Genomic DNA, 27,088 nt, shown 5'->3' on the forward strand with positions numbered 1-27,088 from the left:
GATTTTAACACTCCATGACCATATTAACCATATCATTGAGGCAAAAATACTAACAAAGATATTCAAGACGTGCACACAACATTTGACCAAATGGACTAAACAGACATCTACAGAACACTATACCCCAAAACAGAATATACATTCTTCCTATCTGCACATAGCACATACTCTAAAATCAACCACTCAATAGGATGTAAAGCAATTCTCAGCAAACTAAAAAACAAACAGAAATCATACCAAATACAGTCACGGACTACAGCACAATAAAAATAGAAATCAATACTAAGAAAATCACTCAAAACAATACAATTGAATGGAAATTAAACAACCTGCTTCTGAATGACTTTTGTGTAAATAATGAAAGGAAGGCAGAGATGAAGAAATTCTTTGAAAGTAATAAGAACAAAGATACAATATACCAGAGTCTCTGGGACATAGCTAAGGAAGTGTTAAGGGGGGAGTTTATGGCATTAAATGCTCATATAAAAATGTTAGAAATATCTCAGATTAATAACTACCATCACAATTAGAGAAACTAGAGAAACAAGAGCAAACCAACCCCAAGCCAGCAAAGGACAAGAAATAACCAAAATTAGAGCAAAATGAAAGGAAATTGAGATGCAAAATAAAATACATAAAAGATCAATGACTCCAGGAATTGGTCTTTTGAAAAAATTATTAAGACAGACCATGAGCTAGACTAATAAAGAAAAAAGGAAAGAAGATTCAAATAAACACAATCAGAAATGACCAGGGGTACTTTACCACTGATCCCACGGAAACACAAAAACACCTCAAAGATTACTGTGAACACCTCTATGCATACAAACTAGAAAATCTAGAAGAAATGGATGAATTCCTGGAAACATATAACCTCCCACGATTGAACCAGGAAGAAACTGAATCCCTGAACAGACCAATAACATGTTTGGAAATTGAATCAGTAATAAAAAGCCTGCCAACCAGAAGAAGCCCAGAACCAGTTGGATTCACAGCCGAATTCCACCAGACTTACAAACCTATGACATCCATAGGTTTGTAATGAAGAACTGGTACCAATTCTATTGAACTATTCCAAAAAACTGAGGGGGAGGAACTCCTCCCTAACTCATTCTATGAGGCCAACGTGATCCTAATACCAAAACCTGGCAGACATACAACAAAAAAAGAAAACTTCAGGCCAGTGTCCTTGATGAACATAGATACAAAAATCTTTAATGAAATACTAGCAAATCAAATCCAGCAGCACAACAAAACTTAATCCACCATGATGTAGTAGGCTTTATCCCTGGGATGCAAGGTTAGTTAAACATACACAAATTTAAAAATGTGATTTACCACATAAACAGAGCTAAAAACAAAAATAACATGATCATCTTAATAGGTACAAAAAAGCTCTCCAATAAAAGTCAGCATCCCTTCATTCTAAAAACCCTCAACAAACTTGGCATTGGAGGAACATATTTCAAAATAAAAGCCATCTATGACAAACGCATAGCCAACACCATATTCAATGGGCAAAAGCTGGAAGCATTCCCTTGAGAACCAGAACAAGACAAAGATATCTACTCTCACCACCCCTATTTAAGATAGTACTGGAAGTCCTAGACAGAGCAGTCAGGCAAGATAAAGAAATATAAGGCATCCAAATAGGAAGAGAAGTCAAACTATATCAGTTTGTAGATCATATGATTCTATATCTAAAAAAACCCATAGTCTCTGCCCAAGAGCTCTTAGATCTGATAAAAAAAAACTTCAGCAAAGTTTCAGGATACAAAGTCAATGTACAGAAATCAGTAGCATTTCTATACACCAACAATGTCCAAGCTGAGAGCCAAATCAAGAATGCAATCCCATTCACAACACCACAAAAAGAATAAAATATCTAGGAATACAGCTAACCAGAGAGTGAAAAATCTCCATAATGAGAATTACAAAACACTGCTCAAAGAAATCAGAGAAGACACAAACAAACGTAAAAACATTCCATGCTTGTGGATAGGGAGAATCAATATTGTTAAAATGATCACACTTCCCAAAGCAATTTACAGATTCAATGCAATTTCTATCAAACTACCAATGAAATTATTCACAGAATTGGAAAAAATTGTTTCAAAATTCATATGGAACCAAAAAAGAGCTTGAATGGCCAAGGCCATTCTAAGCAAAAAGTACAAAGCTGAAGGCATCATGTTACCCGACTTCAAACTACACTACAGGGCTACAGTAATCAAAAGGGCAGGGTGCTGATACAAAAACAGACACATAGACCAATAGAACAGAATAGAAAGCCCAGAAGTAAAGCCACAGACCTACAGGCATCTTGTTTTTGACAAAGTTGACAAAAACAAGTAATGGGGAAAGGACTCCCTATTCAATAAATGGTGCTGGGATAACTTGCTAGCCATATGCAGATGATTGAAGGTGGACCCGTTCTTTATATCATATGCAAAAATCAACTCAAGATGGATTAAAGGCTTTAATGTAAAACCCACAACATGAAAACCCTGGAAGATAACCTAGGAAACATCATTCTGGACATAGGCTCTGGCAAATAGTTTATGAAAACACCAAAAACAATTGCAACAAAAACAAAACTGGACAAATATTTTCTCCCATTCTCTAGTCTATCTGTTTACTCAATTGATAGTTTCTCACAGCAAAAGAAACTATCAATTGACTAAACAGACAACTTAGAGAATGGGAGAAAATGTTTGCAAACTACACATCTAACAAAGGTCTGATATCCAGAATATATAGGGAACTTAAACACATTAATAAGCAAAAAACAAATAACCCCATTGAAAAGTAGGCAAAGGACATGAACAGACTCTATTCAAAAGAAGACATACACATGGCCAACAAGCATATTATAAAATGTTCAACATCACTAACTAGCAGAGAAAGGCAAATCAAAACCACAATGAAATACCATCTATACCAGTCAGAATGGGTCTTACTAAAATGTCAAAAAACAACAGATACTGGCAAGGTTGTGGAGAAAAGGAAACGTTTATACACTGCTGGTGGGAATGTAAATTAGTTCAGCCATTGTGGAAAGCACTGCAGTGATTCCCCAAAGAACTTAAAACAGAATTATCATTCAACCCAGCAATCCCATATTGAGTATGTGCCCAAAGGAATATAAATCATTCTACCATAAAGACTCAAGTGTGCGTATGTCTATTGTAGCACTACATACAGTAGCAAAGACATGGAATCAACCTAAATGCCCATGGATGGATATACAACATGGAATACTACACAGCCATAAAAAGAACTAGATCATGTCCTTTACAGCAATATGGATAAAGCTGGAGGCCATAATCCTAAGCAAACTAATGCAGAAAAAGAAACCCAAATGCCACATCCTAACTTATAAGTGGGAGCTAAACATTGAGTACACATGACCGTAAAGAAAGTAACATCAGGCACTGTGTCCTACTTGAGGTTGGAGGGTGGGAGGAAGGAGAGATTTGAAAAATTCCCTAACAGGTACTCTGTTGATTATTTGGATGATGAAATAATCTGTCCGCCAAACCTCTGTGATGTGCAATTTACCTGTATAATAAACCTACACATGTACCTCTAAACCTAAAATAAATTTAAAAAATAAAAAGAAGAAGAAGAAAGAAATTGTATTCTTCTCCTAAAACAAGGACACAGGCCTTTTTTACAGTCTATCCATGCCACTTTAAAAGTTCAATCTTCCATATACTTGCTTAAGTACTGATTAGTTTGTTACCTTTCTAGGCACAAATGATGTTTAGAGAATTAATTTTAATGTCAACAGCAGGAGAGTAACCTGTCAAACCCCAGGGAGGTTGATCACACCCTTCAGGTCTTAACCAGAAAGTGGCTGAAGGAAAGCAATTGCAAACCCATGTCTCATTTTTGTCCTTAAAATTGAGACATAGAAGGCAGAAAGTCAGCATCAGTCTTCAAGGACTTTTTGCAACCAGTATTTCTGTGCCAACATCTTAGGCCAAATTATTGGAATGAGGTTTAAAACACTAGGGGAAGGGAGAAGCTGAGTATTCCCTCTAGGCTAATAGTTGCCTGGTGAAATGTCACTGCATTTGTGTCAGAATGCGCAGAGGAATGCAATCCTGTCTGGGCAGAAGGCAAATAGAAAACCCAAAGGAGAGCTGATTCAATCACTCTGTATGATTTAGAATGTATTATGGTCAAATAGACACTGATCTACTTTTCCCAAGTTCCTATATTTAGGGACTGAAACTGCTGTTTCAAAGCAAAAAAAAAAAAAAAAAACCATAAAATGAATTATTCTGAGCGCTTATACAAATCTGTTAGTGTGTTCAGTTTCTCCTGGGAAAATGCAATGATTTGATGACAGCTCTGGAAGGGAACAAACAGAAGTATAGAAAGGGGTATGGGGAAGTTTCAGAGAGAGAGACAGAGACAGAGGGAGAGACAGAAAGAGATAGAAATGAGGAATATAGAAACAGAAAGAGTCTCAAAGAAAGAAAACAAAGAAGGACAGATTCAGAGACAAGTTGTAAGGCAAAAACCAGACAGAGAAAACAAACACAAAGAAGTAATATTTATAACACAGAGAGGCCTAACACTGAAAACCAATGACATAAAAACAAATGAAACACTGAAAAAATGTATATAACTTTTAAAAACCCAAGGAACCAGCCAGAGGAGCTGGGGAGGGAAAAGACAGGAAGGAAGATAACCCATGGCAACACGCAATTGAGTCAATATTTATTGAGTGCCCACAGAGAGCATGGCAACCTACTGGAACTTAAGTAGAAATAAATTCAATTCTCTCTGGTCCTGAAGGGTGGGGAAGTTCAGGTCTGCCGTGCTGCCTAGAGGCTGAGGAAGTGTGAGTACATGCAGATCTGCATTGAGCTCTGCTTGCTGCAGTTTGGCCCCAGCTCCACTTCCTTGGTCTGACCTGCAACCTTCTTCCCCAAATTCCATTGAAGAAAAACAAATACTTAAAGAGACACAAAGTTTTGTTTGTTTGTTTGTTTGTTTTTTGGTATTTGTAACATCAGGTCTAAAACAAGTACTATTATTAGTAATAATGCCATATTTCTTTATGAAACATAAAAATCTGGAAACTAGATGTTTTCAAAACAGAAAGGTTAAAATTTTAAGAAGAGACCAAACAAGAGACCACTTTCATTACGTATCTCCCCTCCCAGGTCCTGACATATATAATAATACATAGTATTTTAAAAGCACCAAAACCCTAGCCTGGCCAACATGGTGAAACTCTGTCTCTACTAAAGATACAAAAAATTAGCCAGGCGTGGTGGTGCGTGCCTGTAATCCCAGCTACTCAGGAGGCTGAGGCAGGAGAATCTCTTGAACTCGGGAGGCGGAGGTTGCAGTGAGCCGAGATAGTGCCATTACACTCCAGCCTGGGTGACAGGGCGAGACTCTGTCTCAAAAAAAAAAAAAAAAAAAACACCACCTCACAAATCACCACTAAAGAACTTACTCATGTAACCAAACACCACCTGTTCCCAAAAAATACCTATGAAAATTAAAATAAAATAAACAAAACAAATCTCTCTAAATTTTATACAATTTAGTCTAGAAAATATGTTGTAAGAATATCAGAGTACACAGACACATATCTGATCAAAATGTCTCCAAAAAACCTGCAGAAAGGGAAATGTAGTCTGTTATATGACTCACCATGTCCATGAAATAAAAATAAACCATGGTTTCTAAGAAATACAACCATTTCTGGCAGTGGGTGCTAGAAAATTGATTTGCAAAGAAAAGACACAATAATCAAAGCTCATTATGGTCCATCAATGGACCATACCTATTCAGACCAAACTATATCTGGTAAACCCAAAGAAAGAAGGCACATAGCAGAATAATTTGTGGAATATTAGCTTATTTATTCTTCCTATATTTTCCTACCTCTCAACTGGAATTTTAGAACTGCTCTGCCTCTAGGATTTTTACAGGGTGGAAAACCAAAAGACACTTAAAAGAGATTTTTTTTTTTTTGGTCATATGAGAACTTCTTGAAAAAACCATGCTACTATTATCCTGAGGATGCAGGATAGAGAGAATACTTTCAGAAGCTTGGGAAGAGGGAGCTATGTCTCCTGAACCAAAAAGAGGGTCAAAATCAAGAGCGCAGGCATTTCTCAGTAGCAAAATACCACCCCAGAGAGGTGCTATGTGTTAGTGGAAAGGATCACACAGTCTGGAACAGAGAGATTCTCAATGGTACCCAGTGGACCAAGGACCAATGACTACATCTCGGATGATGTGGCACTCCCTATAACTAACTTTAGGAATTCAGCACAACTCTATGGTGTGGCAAGTCCCAGTAGTGACTGCAATTGAATTCTCTACCACTCTAGCAAAATAGACTATGAGAACAATTTTAGTTAATTTTATAAAAAAAGAGGCTATTTCACATATATTGGAGTTTGTGGTCTAGATGTCGTATATGCTACACAAACTTTGGCATCAAATAGAATGAGGTCTGAGTTAACTTTTGGTCATCTTACTTAATTTCTCCAAGTCTTACTTCTGTCATCTGTAAATGGAGACCAAAGGTAGAATTTTATTCATTTGTTATAAGTAGCGAGCAATAGGTGTATGCTCAGTGCTTAGTCCAGTACCTGGAACATAGTCAGTGTTCAGTAATGGTCATTATTTTTATTCAGTTTGAAAAATGTCTCACTCTAGTAAGAAGTCAAGCAAAATTTTGACACAAAGCTTATATGTAACTATTACAGAGGGAAACACCATCAGTTATGCACAATTGTTTACAAGATTTAAAAATATGGACTATTAATAGTTCTTCAAGAGAAATACCCCTAACCATTTCATTAAGAACAATATGAACATAAAAACCAAGAAAAATACCAACCATCTCCTACAACTTTCTCAAAAGGGGCCCATGCCCATTCAGATCAATGTGTCCAATAAACCTCAAACTCATGGGAAAGAAAAATTTAAAAAGCAATTCAAAGTTTTAATATGTCAATGGCTTTTAAAAAGTCAACTGTCACATTTCCTTTCCTTTTTTTCCCTCCCTTCTCTCAACACAATCGTGTTTGAGGCCAAAGCTATTTATAATTCTTGGAGTGACTGACATTAAAAGACTTTTGACAAGCAGTCTAGTGACCTTGATGAAAGTATCTTAATCTGACAGATAGACTTCTCAAATGGAATGTGGGAGGAGAGAGCATAATTTAACTTTTGGTAAGCCAAAATAGCACCTTGAAAATTGAATGACCCTAGGTATGGATTTAGTAGTTGTACCCATTTCAGGTTATAAAAGCCCTAAGATTAAAAAAAAATTGTAAGTCCAGCTCAGGATAGAGGAAGGTTGATATTTCTGCATCTAATGATGCCTCTAGCTCATTAGGTAATAAGGTTTGCATTCACATTAAAATTCTTAGTGTGGCTTCGGGCTCTCCTCATTTTTGCTTTCCTCTACCCTTCTCAAATGATTTGGGACTAATGATTGGTTTCAGTTCTCTCACCAAGGGGCCCATGGTGAAAAAAATCGTGACTTAACAATTCAACAAGCGTTTCTTGAGCATTTGTTATGAACTCAATGCGAGGGATACTGACATGGACACAGTCTCTGCTGTCAGCCCTATCTCAAAACTTTGGCAGAGGCTTCTCCAGTTATATAGTTTGGATATTTGTCCCTGCTCAAATTTCATGTTGAATTGTAATCTCCAGTGTTGGAGATGGGGCCTGATGGGAGGTGTTTGGTTCATCCGGGCAGATCCATCATGGCTTGGTGCTGTCCTCATGATGGTGAGCAAGTTCTCATGAGATCTGGTTGCCGTAAAGTGTGGCACCTACCCACCCACTACTGTCTCTCTTGCTCTTGCTTTTGTTATGTGAAGTGCCTTCTCCCACTTCATCTTCCACCATGAGTAAAAGCTCCCTGAGGCCTCCCCAGAAGCCAAACAGATGCCAGAACCATGCTTGTGTGACCTGCAGAAGCGTGGACCAACTGAATCTTTTTTTAAAATAAATTACCCAGTCTCAGGTATTTCATTAGAGTAATGCAACAACGGCCTAATACAGAAAATTGATATTTAGAAGTGAGGCATTTCTATAAAGATAGATACCCAAAAATGTGGAAGCAGCTTTGGAACTAGGTGACAGGCAGATGTTAGAAGGGTTTTGGCATCTCAGAAGAAGACAGGAAGTTGAGATAAACTTTGCAAATTTTTAGAAACCCATTAAATGGTTGTAACCAAAATGCCGATAGTAATACGGACAACAAAATCCAGGCTGAGGAGATTTCAGACTGAAATGAGGAATTATTGGGACCTGGAGCAAAGGTCACCCTTGTTATTCCTTAGCAAAGAATTTGGCTGTATTGTATCCATGCCTTAGGAACCTGTGGAAGTTTGAACTTGAGAGTGACAACCTACGGTATCTAGATTGAAGGAAGACATTTCTAAGCAGCAAATTGTTCAAGATGTGGTCTGAGTTCTTCTAACAGCCTATGTTCAGATACCAGAGCAAAGAAATGACTTAAAATTGAATTTATATTTAGAAGGAAAGCAGAGCATAAATGTTTAGAAGATTTCTCAGCCTAGCTATGTGGCAGGGAAAGAAAAAGCGTTTTTCTGGAGAGGAATCCAAGCAGCCTGCAGAGAAACCACTTGCTAGAGAAATTTGCATAAATAAAAGGGAGCCAAGTGCTAACAGCCGAGATAATAGGAAAACAATTTTGAAAGCATTTCAGAGACATTTGAGACAGCCCATCACAGGATCAAAGACCTAGGAAGGAAGAATGATTTTGTGGGCCAGGCCCAGGGCTCTGCTGCCCTGCACAACCTCAGGACAATGCTTCTTGCATCCTGGCTGCTCCAGCACTAGCCATGGCTCAAACGGGCCCAGGAGTAGCTCAGGAAGCAGCTCCAGAGGGTGCAAGCCATAAGTGTTGGTGGCTTCCACATGGTGTTAAGCCTGCAGGTATACAGAGTGCAAGAGTGGTGGAGGCTTGGCACCCTCCACCTAGATTTCAGGGTACATATAGAAAAGCTTGGATGTCCAAGCTGCTTATCAGGGCGAGCCCTCACAGAGAACCTCTATTCAAGTAGTGCAGAGAGGAAATGTGGCATAGGAGTCCCCACATAGAATCTCCACTAGGGCATTGCCTAGTGCAGCTGTGGGAAGAGGGCCACCATCCTCCAGACCCAAGAATGGAAGAAGCACTGGCAGTTTGCACCCTCAGTGTAGAAGAGCCACAGACATGCAACTCTAACCCATGAGAGCAGCCACAGGGACCGAACCCTGCAAAGCTACAGACCAGAGCTGCCAAAGGCCTTGGGATCTCACACCTTGCACTGCTGTGTCCAGCATGTAGGGCATGGAGTCAAAGGAGACTATTTTGGAGCTAGAAGATTTATTGACTTCCCTGCTGGGTTTCACACTTGCATAGAGCCTGTAGCCTTTTTCTTTTGGACAATTTTCCCCCTTTGGAATGGGAATGTTTACCCAATGCTTGTACTCACATTGTATCTTGGAAGTAAATACATTGTTTTGACTTTACAGGCTTATAGGTGGAAGGAACTTACCTTCAGATAAAACTTTGGACTTAGACTTCAGACTTGGAACTTTTGAATTAATGCAAGAGCAAGTTAAGATTTGGGGGTACTATTGAGAAGGCATGATTGTATTTCGCAGCATGAGAAGGATGTGAGATTTAGGGGTGGAGAAGAGGGGTGGAATGATATCGTTTGGATATTTGTCCATGCCCAAATCTCATGTTGAATTGTAATCCCCAATGTTGGAGATGGGGCCTGATGGGAGGTGTTTTGGTCATGCATGGAGGCAGATCCCCAGGACTTGGTGCAGTTCTCATGATAGTGAGTGAGTTCTTGCAAAATTTGGTTGTTGTAAAGTGTGACACCACCCCTGCCCCGACACACATACACTCTATCTTGCTCTTGCTTTCACCATATGAAGTGCCTTCTGTTTTGCCTTCCATTATGAGTAAAGCATGTACAAGCATGGCACTGGAATGTACTGCAGGCTGTAATACGTGAGACTGGCTCATTTATTTAAAAAAAGAGGTTTAATTGGCTTATGGTTCAGCAGGCTTTAAAACATGGCACTGGCATCTGCTTGGCTTCTGGGGAACCGGCTTCTGGGAAGCATGAATGGCCTAATACACCCGCTTCTTACAGCTGGGCCCATTCAGTCTTGTCTACCACCCAATCTCCTGAGCCACTTCCTGGGGCTCCAACAACCTCCCACTGTGGCATGGTATTTTTTCTTTCCTGTATGGTTACAGAGCAGCTATAATTCAAGATTTATGAACTTTTGAGGTTCATTCTTCTGATGATGATTGGAACTCATGCATGAGTTTCCACTGATGTTCCATTTTATAGAATAGGGCTTCCATTTTTATTTTGGTTTCCATTTTCATTCTTGTTCTAGAAGTCTTCATGATTTTCTAGATCCTTCCTAGGAAGAGTTTCCTTTCACTCAGACAGTCCTGCCTCTCTGGAGATAAGGCATTATTATCCAGAGCACAATCTTAGTGGCTGTGATCTTTCTACCTGCACACAAGCTTCCCTAATGACATCTGTTTGGATTTCTATGTTCTATTTGTACATTACTTTGTGCCCACCTCCAGGGGAACTCAGTGTCAGCTTGTAAATAATAAACAGACACTGTGTCATATTCTAAAGCTATGGAGATAAGACACAGAACCTACAATCAACAACTACAGTCTCAAAGGGAAAACAATAAGGAAATAGACAATTATAAGTGATTTATAAGTAGCAGAAGTATTCAGAAACACCATGAGCATAGAGAGGAAAAGCCCAAGTCTTCTCATGAAAGTGAAGGTGGGAATCACAGAGGAGGTGAGGTTTGAGTGGAATTGTAAAGGTGACATAGGAGTATACTAGATGAACTAAATTGTTGATAGGAAAAACAGGACTGGGCAAAGGTACACAGATTGGAGGCAGTGGGAACAGTGTATGCAAAAGCCTGGGATATACAACAGCATGGTATATCTAAGGTATAATAACCCTGTATGTTTTGCTTAGGAGTTTGACTTTTATCTTATAGGCCAAAACAGCAAATAAAATTAATCTGGAAGGCCTACAGACTCCTGCCTCTCATGGTTTTTAGTAATGTCTATTGTGGATGAGGAAGACAGGACTGTGAATCAAATGCTGTCTGTTTGCAATCTAAGCATAGATAAACTTGAGCCTCTGAAGGATTTTGTTAATCTGTAAATAATGTACCTGCAAGTTTCTGTCTTGTGACTCCAAGTAGGAGAGCTTCCTTAAGATCTAGCCTGGCCTTGTGGACGTATTTACTGACCATGTCAGGACTTTTATCTTTCCAGACTTTTTTTTCTCTTCTTTTTAGATGAAGTCTCACTCTGTCACCCAGGCTGGAGTGCAATGGCACCATCTCGGCTCACTGCAACCTCTGCCTCCCAGGTTCAAGCGATTCTCCTACTTCAGCCTCCCAAGTAGCTGGGACTACAGGCACCTGCCACCACACCTGGCTAATTTGTTTTTGTATTTTTAGTAGAGATGGGGCTTCACCATGTTGGCCAGGCTGGTCTCGAACTCCTGACCTCAAGTGATCTGCCCCCCCTTGGCCTCCCAATATGCTGGGATTACAGGTGTGAGCCACCGCACCTGGCCCAGACATTTTTAATTGCAAGTAAACAGCCTGTAGATTTCCTTGAAGGTTTTAATATTTGCCCTCAAAGTGAGAATATTAAACTATGGAAGAGGAATAAGCAAACAAATAAATATGAATAGTGTGATAAGTGTCATAATAAAGGTACATTCTTAAAAGCCTGCAACGTAATGCAGAGAGAAGAACTCTACCTGGATGATTAGAGAACTCTTTATCAAGTAGATAATACAAGAGCCTTGCATGACAAGTTAGAACTCTTAGAGGTGGAGAAGGGAATTTGCAGAAGAGGAAACAGCCTGAGCTAAGAGCACTAGTATGGGGGCGTCCGTGGTCTATTCAGGAAACAGCAGAGAGTTTTGTGTTGACAGTGTGGTGGTGAACCAGGACTGGTGGCAGATATACAACTGTAAAGCAGGTTGAGGCAATTGTGAACAACCTTGTATAACATGCTTTGAGCAGAGCTGTTTCTTAGACACACCTCTGATGTGGTAAGGAGAACAGGCTGTAATTTAGCATGGAGACAGAGAGGATAGTTTAAAATCCAGTAAGGCATTCGGAGCAGAGAAGCTGATCCAGAAGTAAGAGCATGTACCTCCTATCCCGCTGCCTGGGAAAAATGCAGAAGTCCAGGTTGGAATTATAGTTCCATCACAAATGGCCTATGATTCAGGCTGTGGGAACACCTCAAGCAATCTCAGCCTGCTAGAGCTGCCAGTGCCCTCTGACAGTGGCCCGTTTGACGGCCAGAAATCAAGGCACCATCTAATTCCTCTTCCATTTCCCAAGGTTTTACCAAATGCTTGGCTGCTGTGATAACTGCTGGAGCCACAGATCTTCAAGACATTTGTCTTTTAATCGAAAAGCTCATAGTCTGGTCATCCTGATGTAAGACACAGAGATAAGCATATCATTGGTCTGTGCAATTAAAAAAATGCATAAGACAGTTTGTATAGAAGGGTGATTAATTCAGGACTCGGGGGCTTTGATGGTGGTTTGATCTCTGGGTTGGTAGTGAAAATATACCCATGGAAGATGTAATTGGCCTCTGAAGCAAGATTAGGACTTCAGAAGGTAATTAATAGGAAGGCTTCCATTGAGACCAACATGGGTTATTTGGAAAACTGAAAGTAAGTCTGTGTTCTAGAAGCATTAACAGTTGGCACAGATTTTGCAGTGGCTCTTCTGAGGAAGTCTTAATGATACTCAATGTTTCCTACAGGGCTTCACTCAGCAAATATGTATTAGGCATCTTCTACAGGCCAAGCCCTCTGGTGAGCAATGTGATATGGAACCCCCAAGGTGCTTACAGCCAAGCATTAAGACAGGCATTCAGACAGAAGGATATGAAGGGGTGCTTTCTTTAAAGTTCAAGTTGTACACAAGTAGCAGTTGGCAGCAAAGGGAAACAGGCTTTTACATGGAAGGGGGAAGTCAAGGAAAGCTGCCCAGAGAAGGAAGTGCTTGAGTTGAACTTTGAAGAAGAAATGAGTAGGAATTTCCCAGATGACAGTCCAGGAAAGGTGTGGCATCTTTGTTTCTCTGATGCGGCTCTAGATGAGTGTCTTCCTGCCTCTCTAGTCATGCAATCTCTGCTCTTCTCTTCAGGCTCCTCTTCTTCCCACCCCTACTGTGATTGGTCCTTCAAGGTTCTGTGCTCAGCCTTTCCATTGGTTCTTGGATTTGTCCTTTCCCGCCATGTCTTCAACACATCCACGACTTCCACTAACACTTGCGAGCTTCAAACTTCTTAGTAAGTAAAGACTCCACATTGCCAAGTACGGGACTTTTTACCCAGGAAGTCAGCCTATCTCTAATGAAACATGCTCCAAAAATAACTTACCATCTTTCATCTCTGTTGTCCCACCTATCTTTTTGTGGCCTGATTGTATAAGTCAAGAACCTTGAAGAGATCCTTAGCTTGCTTCCTTTCTATTCCCAACATCCAGTGACTCTCCAAGTTCTGCAGTGCTCTTAAATCCTTTCTGTGTCCACTATTAATTCCTTAAATGGGTCCCTCATAATCTCTTGCCTGGCTGATTGCAGTCACCTCCTAATCTGTCTCTCTAGTTCCAGCTCACACTCTAAACCTATCCTTCCTCACTACTGCTGGGGTGGTATTCCTAATCAGCAAGTCTGATTTTGGATCATATCCCACTTCACCACACCCCTACTGCTTATGATATTCCTATGTTCTTGACAACCTTTGGAATTAGGTCTCAATGCCTTAGGGTGGTAGACAAACCTCTCCTGCTGACCTCACCAGTAGGTTTATCTGTTGTCCTCTCCCTTCAGGAATTCTTCAGAAATTCTAAACGGATTGTAGATCTCCCAAAACATCATGTTTTTTCATATTTTCTTGCCTTGAAATGTTATCACCTAGAATGTTTTCCCTATCACTCTTTGCACATGACACTGTCACGTCCCCTTCCTTGACTCTCCCTTCTGGATAGATGGCCACTTTCTTTTCTGGGCTACCTCTGGACCAGGTATTCTGAACTATCTATTATCATGCCACTTTGCGAAAATCAAAGAAGCAATACAGCTTAGTAGTTAGGAAAAAGCAACCAAATCCCAGCTCTGACAGTTACCAGTGTGAACTTAGGCAAGTTATTTAATCTCTCCCTGGCGTCATTTCTACAAAACTTACCTATAAAATGGGAATGATAATAGTATCTGCCTCATACAGTTGTTGTCCAATTAATGTATATAAAGTGCTTTAAACAAAAAAGTACTTGGCTTATAGTAAGGATTATATAAGAATTTGCTGATTGCCAACTGTGAGCATCTCGATTTGAGGGAACTATGTCTTACTCATCTCCATGTTCCCAGGGCCCAGCACCAGTGCCTTACACACAGTGTATGTGGAACAAATGTTTGTTTACAGAGGAATGACTGAATCTCTGGCTTTTCCATTCCCTTGGTGTAAGACCCAGTAAATCCCTGAGTCATGCTGATTTTCCTTTCCAATGTCCTCCATGTTTAATTTTTTTCTATGGTAACTGTCACAGCTCCTTCATTTATTCAGCAAAAAGTTATTAGTCAACAGTGTGCAAGGCACCCTAATTGCTAGAGATAACTGCTGTAAACAAGACAGACTCCTTCTGCTTATGGACATTGCATTCTAGCAGAGGACACAGACATGAAATAACAACACATTAATTACCTGATCAAAAGAGTGATATACATAATAGGAGTCTTGGGGAGGTCAGAAAATTTCTCTTAGATAAAAAATTTGACTAATATAAAACAAACTAGAAGTAAATAGCTAGAATAAGGTGGTAAAAGCTGTGGTAGAGAGTGACCCAGGCAAAGAGAATGGCATGTGTAAAGCTCTGAGGTAGGAAGAAATTTGACATGTAGATTTTTAGTTCCCTGTGTCTGGATTATTGCTACAACTGCTACCTGATTTCTGTAAAGAATGATCCTCCCCACTGCTCTCATATTAAACTTTCCATCATGTAGATTCCCTGCTCAGGAACCTTCCATGATTCTCCATTGCCTACTGAATGACATACTAATTCCTGAGTTGTTTTTCATGTCCCAATATAATATGGGTTTTTAGTGATTATCCAATTTTATCTTCCACAAATCATCTACATCTATACTCACCATAGCCATCATGAGCTACTTGATATTCTCCACACATTCTTTATGTTTTCCTACCTTTCCACCTTCATTCAGGTTGTTATTGCTACCAAAATGCCTTTCTTCTCTGATCCCATCCATGCTTGTTTCACAAAAAAAAATCCATTTGTTATATATGTGATGTGCTTTGATATTTTCTATTCTAGTCTATTACATTCTAGTTCAGTTTTTAAGACAAGCAAGCAAGATGCAACCCACATAAGTGACTTCATAACTCACGAACGGATCTTGATCCAGGGTTGAAAACATTGTCCTAAATAGCTTTAAAGATTTTTTCATGATCTATGATTTTGAAGAGAGTTGGCTTTAGTAGAGTCAAAATTTTCTTCTAGCAGTAGAATCCTCTAACCAGCTACATCTGGATTATTAGTCATCTGTATTCTCTGAAGACAGGACAGTGAAATTTGGCCTGAACACATGATCAATGGGGAAGCTAATCATACAGATCCAAAGCACCCTGAGGATGCTTAGTAATACATCTTAATTTGTAGGTGATATCACACTTTGCTATTTCAATCCTGCCAATGATCTGAACTGAAGTTGCTAATTGTATTGAACTGTTCCGGATCACATCTTGGGCAAAGATGAACATGGGAGAGCATTTGTTCCAGCTGAGACTGAGAAAAAAAAAATCCTCTTTTAGCAAATAAATCCATAGCAAGTAGACGCAACTGTAGCTCATGTTATGGCCCATCATCTCTTTCTCTAAGACAGAGAACCTGGGCATCGGCCGCCCCCTTCTTTAAATAACCTACCACCAATCCTCTTGACTTTACATCCTACAAGTGTCTCCGATCTGTTGACCTCTCTCCAACTTTCCTGCCTCCCCTGGAGTTCAAGCCTCCTATATGTTTATTTGGCAATCTTTCTTAGTGTTTCACACAGTGAAAGATCTATTGTGCCGTCCTCCTGCTAAGAACCATTCAGTTATCCACTGTTTGTTCCCTTAGGAGAGGGTCCAGTGGATAGTACATAAAATTGCTTGCAAAGCCCTTCCTGATCCATCCTCAGTAAGCTTTCCTGTCTCATTCTTACTCCCTTCTTTCCTCTTTTCCTCCTCCTTGTCTTCTCTCCCTCCATTCATCTTCTACCCTCTGATAATTAAAAACAAAAAGCTTTGTTCCTCAAACACTTCATGTTTGTTTTCTTTGGTTTGGTTTTCTGGTCTAGAACATTCCCTTCTTTATTAGACAGCTCTTATCCTTCCTTCAAAACACATCTTGGATATTTCATTCCTTGAGCCTTCTAAGTCAAAGCTATGAGACTCTCCCCTGTCCTCCCTTAATTCCCTATAGTTCACCATTACACTATATCGAAATTATCCATTCACTTCACTTCAACAGTATGAAAGCAGGACTTTTTCAGCACAATATTTCTATTGCCTATCACATAATAGCCCTGCAGTGTCCAGCTAAGCTGATGACTTGGAGATAAATCTGCCTAACCCTGGGATGAAGTATCTGTAAACTATTTTGACAACAGATGTAAGTCATGATCTCCAAAGAACTTACCAGTTACTATTAATATTTTTTTATTTAGTATGTTTAAATCTCCATTTGTTTTATGTATCTCATTTCATAAATTCAGGAGTGGGTGAAAAAAAGATGTGCTAATTTTGGTTCTCTAAAATTCCAATATTTCAGGTAATCTCTCTTAGACACTAAATTTTACTTCTTACCAGGCCCACCCTGGACAATATATAGATCCTCAGATTAATGAGGCTTTCACAACAGTTTTATTCATTTATTCTCAATCATCCACTTTTCATTGATTAAACAACTACTAAGTGCTAGATACTGGAAATACTAGATGGTTAAGATGTCATCCCTCCCCTCTAGACCTAGTCTATCCTGAGATCCAAGGAGGGAAGGGACCAAACAGTAAGCTATTATGAAATAGAAGTTCTTATGTAAACTTTAACAGCCAAAGAGTTCCACAGAAGCATAAAAATGTTAAGAAATGAGAGTTTGCTTTCTGTACAAAAAAAAAACACTAAGTAAGTTTTATGAATGATAAATATTCTGAGAGAGAAACACACAGCAAGCTGCAGATACCATACAGAGAAGTTTGTTTTTGTTTTTGTTTTTTTGCTAATGGAACCATGAAGATTCTCATTGCATCTGCTCACATTTAGTCAGTGATATTTCAGTTAATTCTAATGGATTCTTTTCTCTTTCAGTTAATTCTAATGGATTCTTTTCTCTTTAAGTTTTATTTATGTTTGATTGACACACAATGATTGTGCAAATTTATGGAGTAAAATGTGAATGTTTCCCTTTATAACTGAAAAGCAAGTAGCCTAGCAAAGTCTACACATTTCTTCAAAGGCATAAAAGCAAAATATAGCCAAGGTGATGCAGCAGTTAGTCACGGGTGGTCAACACTTACAGGTTGTGCCGATTATTAAACTTTGAATGTTAATGTGGAGGCTGCTAATGCTAACACCAGAAAATTAGAAATGTATTCTGAAGGATTTTAGACTTAAGCAAAATTAGAAATGAGCAAAACCTTTGTGGTCAGAATGATTCTACAATTTTCACAAGCCAAAAATTCTTCAAAACGCATCTCTGAGGCTTTTGCATAAGTATTTAGGACCTCTTTGAATTTCTTGCTATTCCTTTAACATATTTGCTTTATAATACGTTATCCCTTTGCAGTTCTTTCTAGCTGGAATAGCTCCCTGCCCCTCAGATGCCCAGTAAACTTAATTATCACTTCTGTGAAGCATTATAAGATCAGTGGGTATGCCTTAGGCTGAATTAATAACTTCCCACTCCTAGTGGCCATACCACTCTTTGATTTTCCTTTTAAATTGTCCTTACTCCATTATAGTATTCTTTGTAGAAGTGTCTCTGTTCCCTAACAGACTGTGTAAGCTACTTAATAATTCCTTAGCTACAGGACCCAACAGTGCCTTATATAAATTTCCATATAGGCAGGTTTAATGGGTGAATCATTCTACTTTTTTCTTTGCCTCTTCCATGTCACCATAGTACTAAGTCTCTGTTCTCTTTCATGGTCTTTTCTTCTCCAGTTTGAAAAACTTTATGATGTACAATAAGGTCTCACGTAACATTATTGGTAGGTTCTTGAAAACTGTAACTTCAAGTGAAATGATGACTATTGAAGTCAATTTTACCATAGGCTAATTAATATAAAAAAAGATAAATTCTTAGGGCGTATTTCTGCTTACAAAAATGTCACCAAACTTCTAACTAAAAAACAAAACCCTTCTAATCTTAAACCTTGAGATAAATGTAAGCTATACATTCATTTAAGAAAGATTAATACAAACAAGTAAGATAATTATTTACCCTATTATTTCAGTTCTTGGTCACAGGTGGCCAAAGTCCTTCCTGGCCGCTCAGGTAGCCAAGCAGAAACCCATCCTGGACAGAACAATGTGCAAACTCCACACAGACAGTAGCCCCGATGGGGAATCACATTTTTTTCTCATCAATGTTATAATGAAATGAAGTTGAATAAAATGACATTGAATAAAATATTATTTGAGTGCCTGTTGTACATTATTAAAAATTTCTAATCTCACAATTAGAATATATATTATTTTTAATTAGTTACAAATTTATCTCAGAAAAAAGTAGGAGTTCTAGTTGTAAGAGCCATTTTTGTCAGTTTGGGGCAATCACTTTACTTGTCTTGACTTCAGTTTCCTCATCCAAATAATGAGGACATTACCAAATGATCTGCAAACCCAGCGCCCACTCCCCCCAACCCACTCTAATACTACAGTCCTATACTCTTTCTGAATTCATGAAAAACGCATAGTCTAGGTCACATAATTGTACACTTAATTAACAGTTTTATTATCTTGACTCATTTCTTCTTTCTTTGCTCTTCCTCAAAAACACATTACCAAATAGTAAGTTCTATGATGTCTGAAGAACTCGGAAAGTCAAACCGATACAGATTCAAGTCCTGATTCTGCCATACAAAACATCTTTCTTGGCAACTTCCTCAACATGGATAAGGTTCAGTTTCTCATGTGTAAAATGGGAATAATAATAGTAGTACTTTTTAAATAGAGTCATAGCTAGCCTCCTTCTGCCTTTCTTATGAGTTCCTGCAATTGGCAGTTGTGTAAGAATGCAAGGTCTTAATAACACAGATACGTTCACTGATGAATTAATCACTAGTCTGTGTTTTTGCCCATTATGTCAAAGCATTTTTATCTGTTTCTTTCTGATTGCCAGATACTGTAAATACCTAATAATACAATAAAATTCCAGTGCCAACTACATATAGTGCCAATTAAAATTGTAAATCTTGCAATATAAGCAAATCTTCTTGAAGTTGATAAAAACGGAGCTAAATAATTGTAAGGCACACAGGTGAAGCCATTGACGAATTGAAAAAAAGAAAACTAATGAGAATATGACAGACTAGGCACCATAAAGACACTGAATGGAAAATGCTGATTAAATAGATACATGACTCTAATATTTTTCACAAAACTAAAATCATGTGGCAAATCTCTAAAAAGGATAGTTTTGTATTGTTATGCAAATGCTCAAATTAATTATTTAATTCATTCTTTGCTCTTTCTAAGGAATAATTTATGGAAGTAATGAGCAAAAGGATGAAATTCAGCATGAGAATAGGAGCATCTCACAGTGGGCACTGCAGAGAAAGTGGGGGACAGTGAGAAGCAGCAAAGGCAGCCCACTCCTCATTCTCAATTCTGACACAGGCCAACTCTGGTGCTTGCCCTTAGTAGCAAAATGAGAAAGCAGTGGAGAAAAACACAAGGCAGATCATTGAACTCTGCGTGTCTGATACCTAACACCTTATTGAAGTTTCAACCTAAGCAAGTCTATTCAAATATTAAAAAACTAATAATTTTTAAACTTCCATAAAACCTTAGTGAACACTAATTATTTCTATAGCATTTTGCAATAAATAAAAGTAATTTTATTGCTTTTTGTTCAATGAATAACTCTGTGAGGTAGTTGAAACAGATATTACCTCTATTTTACTACTGAAAAACCAAATGTTGGTAGGAGCTTACTCAGGTACTCAGAGAAAGAACACAGGTCCTGGACTCCAGGGCATATTGATAAAAATGTTTTATGTCATTTTCATCTGACCAGTAATGTAGTTCAAATTCTCATTATAATCTTTTTAGGGTATATTTTGTTGGTCCCAATTTTCTGAAAGATAAGAAATCTGAGGATTGAAGAGATTTAATAAACTGGCCCAGAGTCAGTGGTAAATATCAGTTTCCTAATTCCATGGTCCCTGCTTTTTCCAGGACACTCTCCCCTTTCACTATGTCAGGTTGTTTGCTAAAACTCAGAATCAAATGTCTTTATTAATAATAGGAAAACTATACCAACAGAAACGAGGTTTTCAGAGAATAATAGAAATTTAGAAAGTTTGTCTTAGAAAAAGTGACTGCAGTTCACACCTCAATTATAATTACTGGTACATTTAGGAACTAAAGTTTAAAAGTGATGCATTTGTTTCAACGTTGTTTCCTTTTTCTGTGTACTTTCTATAGGTGATACTAAAGAGCAATGAAATAAGCAAAAGCTATGTTGTGCCAAAAACAAACAAAAAGAATCTGTGTTTTGTATTAATCCCTGAGCTCAGTAGGTCATTGCCTCTATCATCCCATTTTACCAATTAAGATGTGAACTATAAAGAGAGTAAGTGAACTTTCTAGGGTCACAGAGTTCCAAATCGGCTGAGCAAATATATCAGTGGTTCTTGAGACATTCACTGTATTTTATGACTATCTTTTCTCTAAGCATATTGTAGTAAAAATATAAAATTTTGTTTAATAAAGCAACAAAGATAATACATAAGCAGAAATTATCCCCAGTAAACTGGCCTGAATTTATGTGTTGTGAGTGATGAGTATGTTTCTATTACTATTGCCAACTGTAGTGATGAATTATTTGTGAACAAGCGCCAAGAATATATAGTTTAGGTTATATTAAAATTGCAGTTAAGAAAATATTTTCCTTTGGGAAGCTGAGGTGGGTGGATCACAAGTTCGGGAAATCAAGACCATCCTGGCTAACACAGTGAAACCCCGTCTCTACTAAAAATACAAAAAATTAGCCAGGCGTGGTGGCAGGCGCCTGTAGTCCCAGCTACCCAGGAGGCTGAGGCAGGAGAATGGCGTGAACTCGGGAGGCGGAGCTTGCAGTGAGCCAAGATCACGCCACTGCACTCTAGCTCGGGTGACAGAGTGAGACTCTGTCTCTAAATAAATAAATACATACATAAATACATAAATAAGAGTGAAATCCAAACACAAGAAATCCATGCTAATCCACATCAAAATAAAAAGAAAACTAAGAACAAAAAAATCTTGAAAGCACCAAGAAATAAATGACACCTGAAATATCAGGGGGAAAAACAATTTGAATGACAGTAGATTTCTCATCAGAAATCACAATGATCAGAAGGAAATGGTACAACAATTTTCAAGTCCTGAAAGAAAAGAACTGTCAAACCCAGATTTTGTATCTGGCAACATTTTCCTTCAGAAATGAAAAGAAAATAAATGCATTTTCAGATTAATGAAAATTAAGAGAATTTGTCACAAGCCACATATTAAAACAATGGTTAAAGAAACCCCTTAGAGAAGGAATCTTAAAACATCAAGAACAACAAATATAAGTAACTACAAAAGACGTTCCTTCTCTTGTGTGTTCTAAATTTAGTTTAGTAGTCAAAGCTAAAAGTACAATATTTTCCAATATGAATCTAAATGTATGTAGCGAAAACATTTAAGACAACTATATTATAAATGGGTTGGGAAGATAGGTACAGAGACTTAAAAGAAGACAAGTTTTCTACATTTGACATAAATTGGTAAAATATTAACACCAACAAATCTCTGTGGTGGTGGAAGAATTCTGTATCTTGCTTCTAGCGGTTGTTACAGGAATGCATACATATGAAAAAATGGCACAGAACTATACACCACATTGTACCAATGTCAATTTTCCAGTTTTGACATTGTACTATAGTTAATATAAGATGTAACCATTGAGAGAAAGTGAGTGAAGGGTACCCAAGAACTATCCATTTTGCAAATTATGAATCCACAACTATTTCAAAATAAAAAGTAAAAAATCTAAGCTTTTAAGAAATTCTTATTAAGTCACATTCTGAAACACCTTCTAACCTTAAAAAAATGGGAAAAAAACCCATAATAAAGAGTTGGTATAAAGTTACAGAGCAAATTTCTTCAGTAATTGATTGTTTTGCTTTAGTTAGGTTTTTGATCATCATTTGTGACCTATTTGAATTGGGGAAAAGCAATTCTGTTTTGATGCTGATGTTACTATCAATGTCTGCATTTTTTTTTTTTTTTTGAGATGGAGTTTTGCTTTTGCTGCCCAGGCTGGAGTGCAATGGCACAATATCGACTCACTGCAACTTCCACCTCAGCAGCTCAAGTGATTCTCCTGCCTCAGCCTCCCAAGTAGCTGAGATTACAGGCCCCTGCCACCACACCCAGCTAATTTTTTGTAGCTTTTTTATGTCTTCAATAATCACATTGTATAAAAGCTAATGAGTTATCTTGGCTAGGTCATAAAGATAACTGACAACTTTGTTAACAGTTCCTAAATAAAAATATTATTTATAATCTTCAGCTATCAGAGTATAGTGATAGACACCTTGGAAGTCTACAAGCATTTTTTTCTCTTTCAGAGAAGTGAAAAAACTAGCATAAGAGTCTCTGGATCTCTTAGTGGCACAACTAGATAGTGACATCAAGCTATGAAACATCCAGGCCATATTACCAAACTTTTTATCTACCATGAAAATCCTTCTTGTCCTTTTAATCTATAGTAAACATTTTTTTGAAAACTCTAAAAGCTCATATCGCTCCTCTCAGAACTGACCCCACTTCCCCAGTACAACTCTATTTGGATTATATAATCTCCACTGGTCTCACTAGACTAGTTAATATGATTGTCTCTCCAGATAATTGAGAATTATGACCCATAGATTCAAACTGGGTAAACTTAACGTTCTATGTTGCCAATTGTCTACTGCTATTACTTTTGGATTTTATCAATGATGAGATATTCCAAACATACAGAAAACACCCATTTGCTCCCTTCCCTGAATGAACAGATACTAATACTCTGACATAATTGTTTCAGATTTCTTTTTCCCTAAAAATCAAAAAAAATTTTGATATGGACACTAAAGTAGTACTAGATACACCAATCACCAAGATAAAACAATTATCAATATTTTGTCGCATTCGCAGAACTTATTTATTTTTAAAATTATGGTAGAAACATTTTAACATAACATGTTTAACATAAAAATTAGCATCTTGACCATTTCTAAGTGTATAGTTCAATAGTGTTAACAATAGTCACATTGTTGTGCAATAGATCTCTAAAAGTTTTTCATTTTGCAAAACTGAAACTCTATACCCATTGAAAAACAACTCTCTATTTCCGCTTCCTCATAGCCCCTGACATCCACAATTCTGCTTTCTATGAGTTGGACCAATTTAGATGCCTTATACAGGTGGAATCATACAGTGTTGGTCTCTTTGTGACTGGGCTTATTTTACTTAGCATAATGTCTTCAGGGTTCATCAATGTTATAGCACATGACAGAATTTCCTTCTCTTTTTAAGCTAAGTAATATTCCACGGTATGTATATACTCCATTCTCTGTATCCATTTATATGTCAGTGGACATTTGGGTTGCTTTCACCTCTTTGGTATTGTGAATAATGCTGTAATGAACATGGATATGAAAATATGTCATCAAGAGTCTGTCTTCAATTCTACTGGATATGTACCCAGAGTGGGATTTCTGGATCATATGGTAATCGCATTTTTAGTTTCCTGAGGAAACTCTATACTGTTTTTCATAGTGGCTGCATTGTCAATTCCCATTGACAGTGCACAAGAATTGCAATTTCTCCACATTTCAATACCACTGGCTATTTTCTGTTTTATGACAGTGGCCATGTGTATTAGTCCATTCTCACACTGCTATAGAGAACTACCTGAGACTGGGTAATTGAAGAAAAGAGGTTTGACTCACAGTTCCCTAGGCTGTACAGAAGCATGTTTTGGAGGCCTCAGGAAATTTACAATTATGGCAGAATGCAAAGGGGAAGCAAGCACATTTTACCATGGTGCAGCAGGATAGAGACAGAGCGAAGGGGGAAGTGTGCCACACAACTTTAAACCATCAGATCTCATGAGAACACACTAACAGCAAGGGGGAAATCTGCCCCCATGAGCCAATCATCTCCCACCAGGCCCCTCCTCTGACATGTAGGGATTACAATTTGACATGAGATTTGGGTGGGGACACAGAGCCAAACCATATCACCATCTTAATGGGTGATATCTCATTATAGTTCTGATTTGCGTTTCTCTAATGGTTAGTGACATTAAATATCTTGTCACTTGTTAGCCATTTATAAATCTTTGGAGAAATACCTCTTTGAGGATTTTACCCATTTTTTTAACTGGGCTATTTGCTTGTTGTTAAATTAGAGGCATTCTTTATATATTCTGAATCTAACTCCTTATCAGATATATGATTTGGAAATATTTTCTCCCATCTCGTAGGTTACTTTTTCACTCTACTGATTGCTTCCTTTCATGTGCAAAAGGCTTTAAGCTTGATGTACTCTCATTTGTCTATTTTTGCTTTTGTTGCCTGTGGTTTTGGTGTCATATCCAAGAAAACATTGCCAAATCCACTGTTATAAAATTTTTCTCCTGTGTTCTTCTTATAGTTTTATATTTTAAGGTCTTATGCCTAGGTCTTTAATTCATTTTGAGTTTATTTTTGTATATTGTGTAAAGTAAGGATCCGACTTCATTCTTTTACATGTGGATATCCAGTTTTCTCAACACCATTTATTGATAGGACTACCCTTTAAGCCCATTGTATGGTTTTGGCACTCTTGTCAAAGATTGATTGAGTGCGTGCACAAGGGTTTATCTGGGACCTCTATTCTATTGATCCATACGTCTGCCCTTATGTCAGTACCACACTGTTTAGATTACTGTAATTTGGGATCACTTAACCTATTTAAAACACATTTTTTCTTTTTCTTATTTGAAGTATTTTTCAGCAAATATCAGATGGTATTATTTTACCCCTTCATAATTCAGTATAACTCTAAAAATTATGGCCCACTACAAAACCACAATATTATTATCACTCATAATGTTTCTTCGGCATAATCTCATACCTGGTCTTAATCAAATGTATGGATTTTCTCAAAAATGTGTTTTCTGGCTTATTTGAATTAAAATCTAAACAAGGTCCACATTTTAATATGTTTGTTTTTTAGGGCACTTGTAATTTAGAATAGTTCTTCCTCTGCTCCCTTTTCCTCCAGCCATTGACTTATAGAAATTAGTTTAGTTGTTCTATAGAATGCCTCCCATTCTGGATTTCTCTAATTCTTTATTATGTCTTTTAACACTAAATGGAAATTAGCTAGTGGCTTAACTCTGTGGTCATTTAACTATAAATTGAAATTAGCCTAGAACCATGATTTTTTATGTCTGCAAGCAGTTTTTTAATCTTATCTGCAAATTGAAGATTCTGAGGACTTTTCCCAGTTTCACTGGGCATTCTCACACGTCTTCCCACTTTTCCACCCAAGGAAAATAGGATCTTCTTCTTTTAGTAGATGTTTGTAGAAAAATTTTTTATACCCCAAGTTTGTGGCATACATAGGTTGTCCCTATTCATTTTTCACTATTACTGCCACACAACTTCATTCTTGTTCTTGTTATACTGCTGTAAGTGATTTACCACTCCTCTTCATAATCTGAAATTTATGAGTATTGCCTTTGATTTTTATTTAAGATATTAACAGTGCATTTATTATTGGCTATCCTAATTGATTTGTTTGTTTTCCAGGAGGAATTTTGGGGAAATTAAAACCTGCCTTTCTGCCAGGATCACATCACTGGAAGTTCCATGACCCTCTTTTTGTAAAAGAAAAAAAAAATCACAGAAACACCCCACCTCCCAACCTATTCTCTTTTACTTCTTCCCCCAAGCCCACCCCCAAATATAACTGTTATCCAGAAGCTGTTATGTCCTGTTTCCATACATGTTTTTGTGCTTTTACTATATCTACATACATCAATTAAACTTATGTCCTATTGTTTTGTGAATTTATATTTGCATATACATTTTCATATGTATAATTTGCATTTTTTTATTGAAAATTATGTTTCTTGAGATTTATCCACATTGAAACATGGAGCTCTAAACTGTTAATTTTAACTGCTATAGAGTATTCCATAATTTGAATAAAGCATAATTTGTTTGTACAATCTCCCGCCAAGGGAAAATGATTTCCACTCTCATGACAAGGAGCACTGCAAAAATAAAAATAAAAATTACATTCATACATGTTTGCCTGCTCCCATCTGCCTGATTTTCTCTAAAAGAAATATCTAGGATTGGAAGTGCCAGGTCAAAGAGCATGTGCATCTTCTTATGCCCACATATATGAGAGTTTTCCCCAAGTATATCTACATCAACATCTATGATGTTTTAATTTTCTACATCCTTCACTGTATTCATTTGTTTTCATGCTGCTATGAAGAAATACCCAAAACTGGGTAGTTTGTAAAGACAAGAAGATTAATTGACTCACAGTTCTGCGTGGCTGGGAAGGTTTAACGAAACTTACAATCATGGTGGAAGGGGAAGGAAACACGTCCTTCTGCACATGGTGGCAGGAGAGAGAAATGCCAAGCAAAAGGAGAAAAAGCCCCTTATAAAACCATCA

The 27,088-nt window shown here is 37.7% G+C and overlaps 1 protein-coding gene across 1 annotated transcript in view; it reads left to right on the forward strand.

The window, feature by feature from the left end:
* The window catches only part of PTGER3 (prostaglandin E receptor 3), a 196,843-nt gene extending 170,137 nt beyond the window's left edge, over positions 1 to 26,706 (forward strand). The window contains exons 4-6 of the mRNA XM_009249016.3: positions 13,261 to 13,409; positions 16,697 to 16,784; positions 26,206 to 26,706. Coding sequence (XP_009247291.1) covers positions 13,261 to 13,409; positions 16,697 to 16,715 — 168 coding nt within the window. The 3' untranslated portion in view covers positions 16,716 to 16,784; positions 26,206 to 26,706. The remainder of the gene's footprint in view (positions 1 to 13,260; positions 13,410 to 16,696; positions 16,785 to 26,205) is intronic.
* The last annotated feature ends 382 nt before the right edge of the window (positions 26,707 to 27,088 follow it).

Source organism: Pongo abelii, chromosome 1, assembly GCF_028885655.2.
Source record: "Pongo abelii isolate AG06213 chromosome 1, NHGRI_mPonAbe1-v2.0_pri, whole genome shotgun sequence".
Lineage (NCBI taxonomy): Eukaryota > Metazoa > Chordata > Mammalia > Primates > Hominidae > Pongo > Pongo abelii.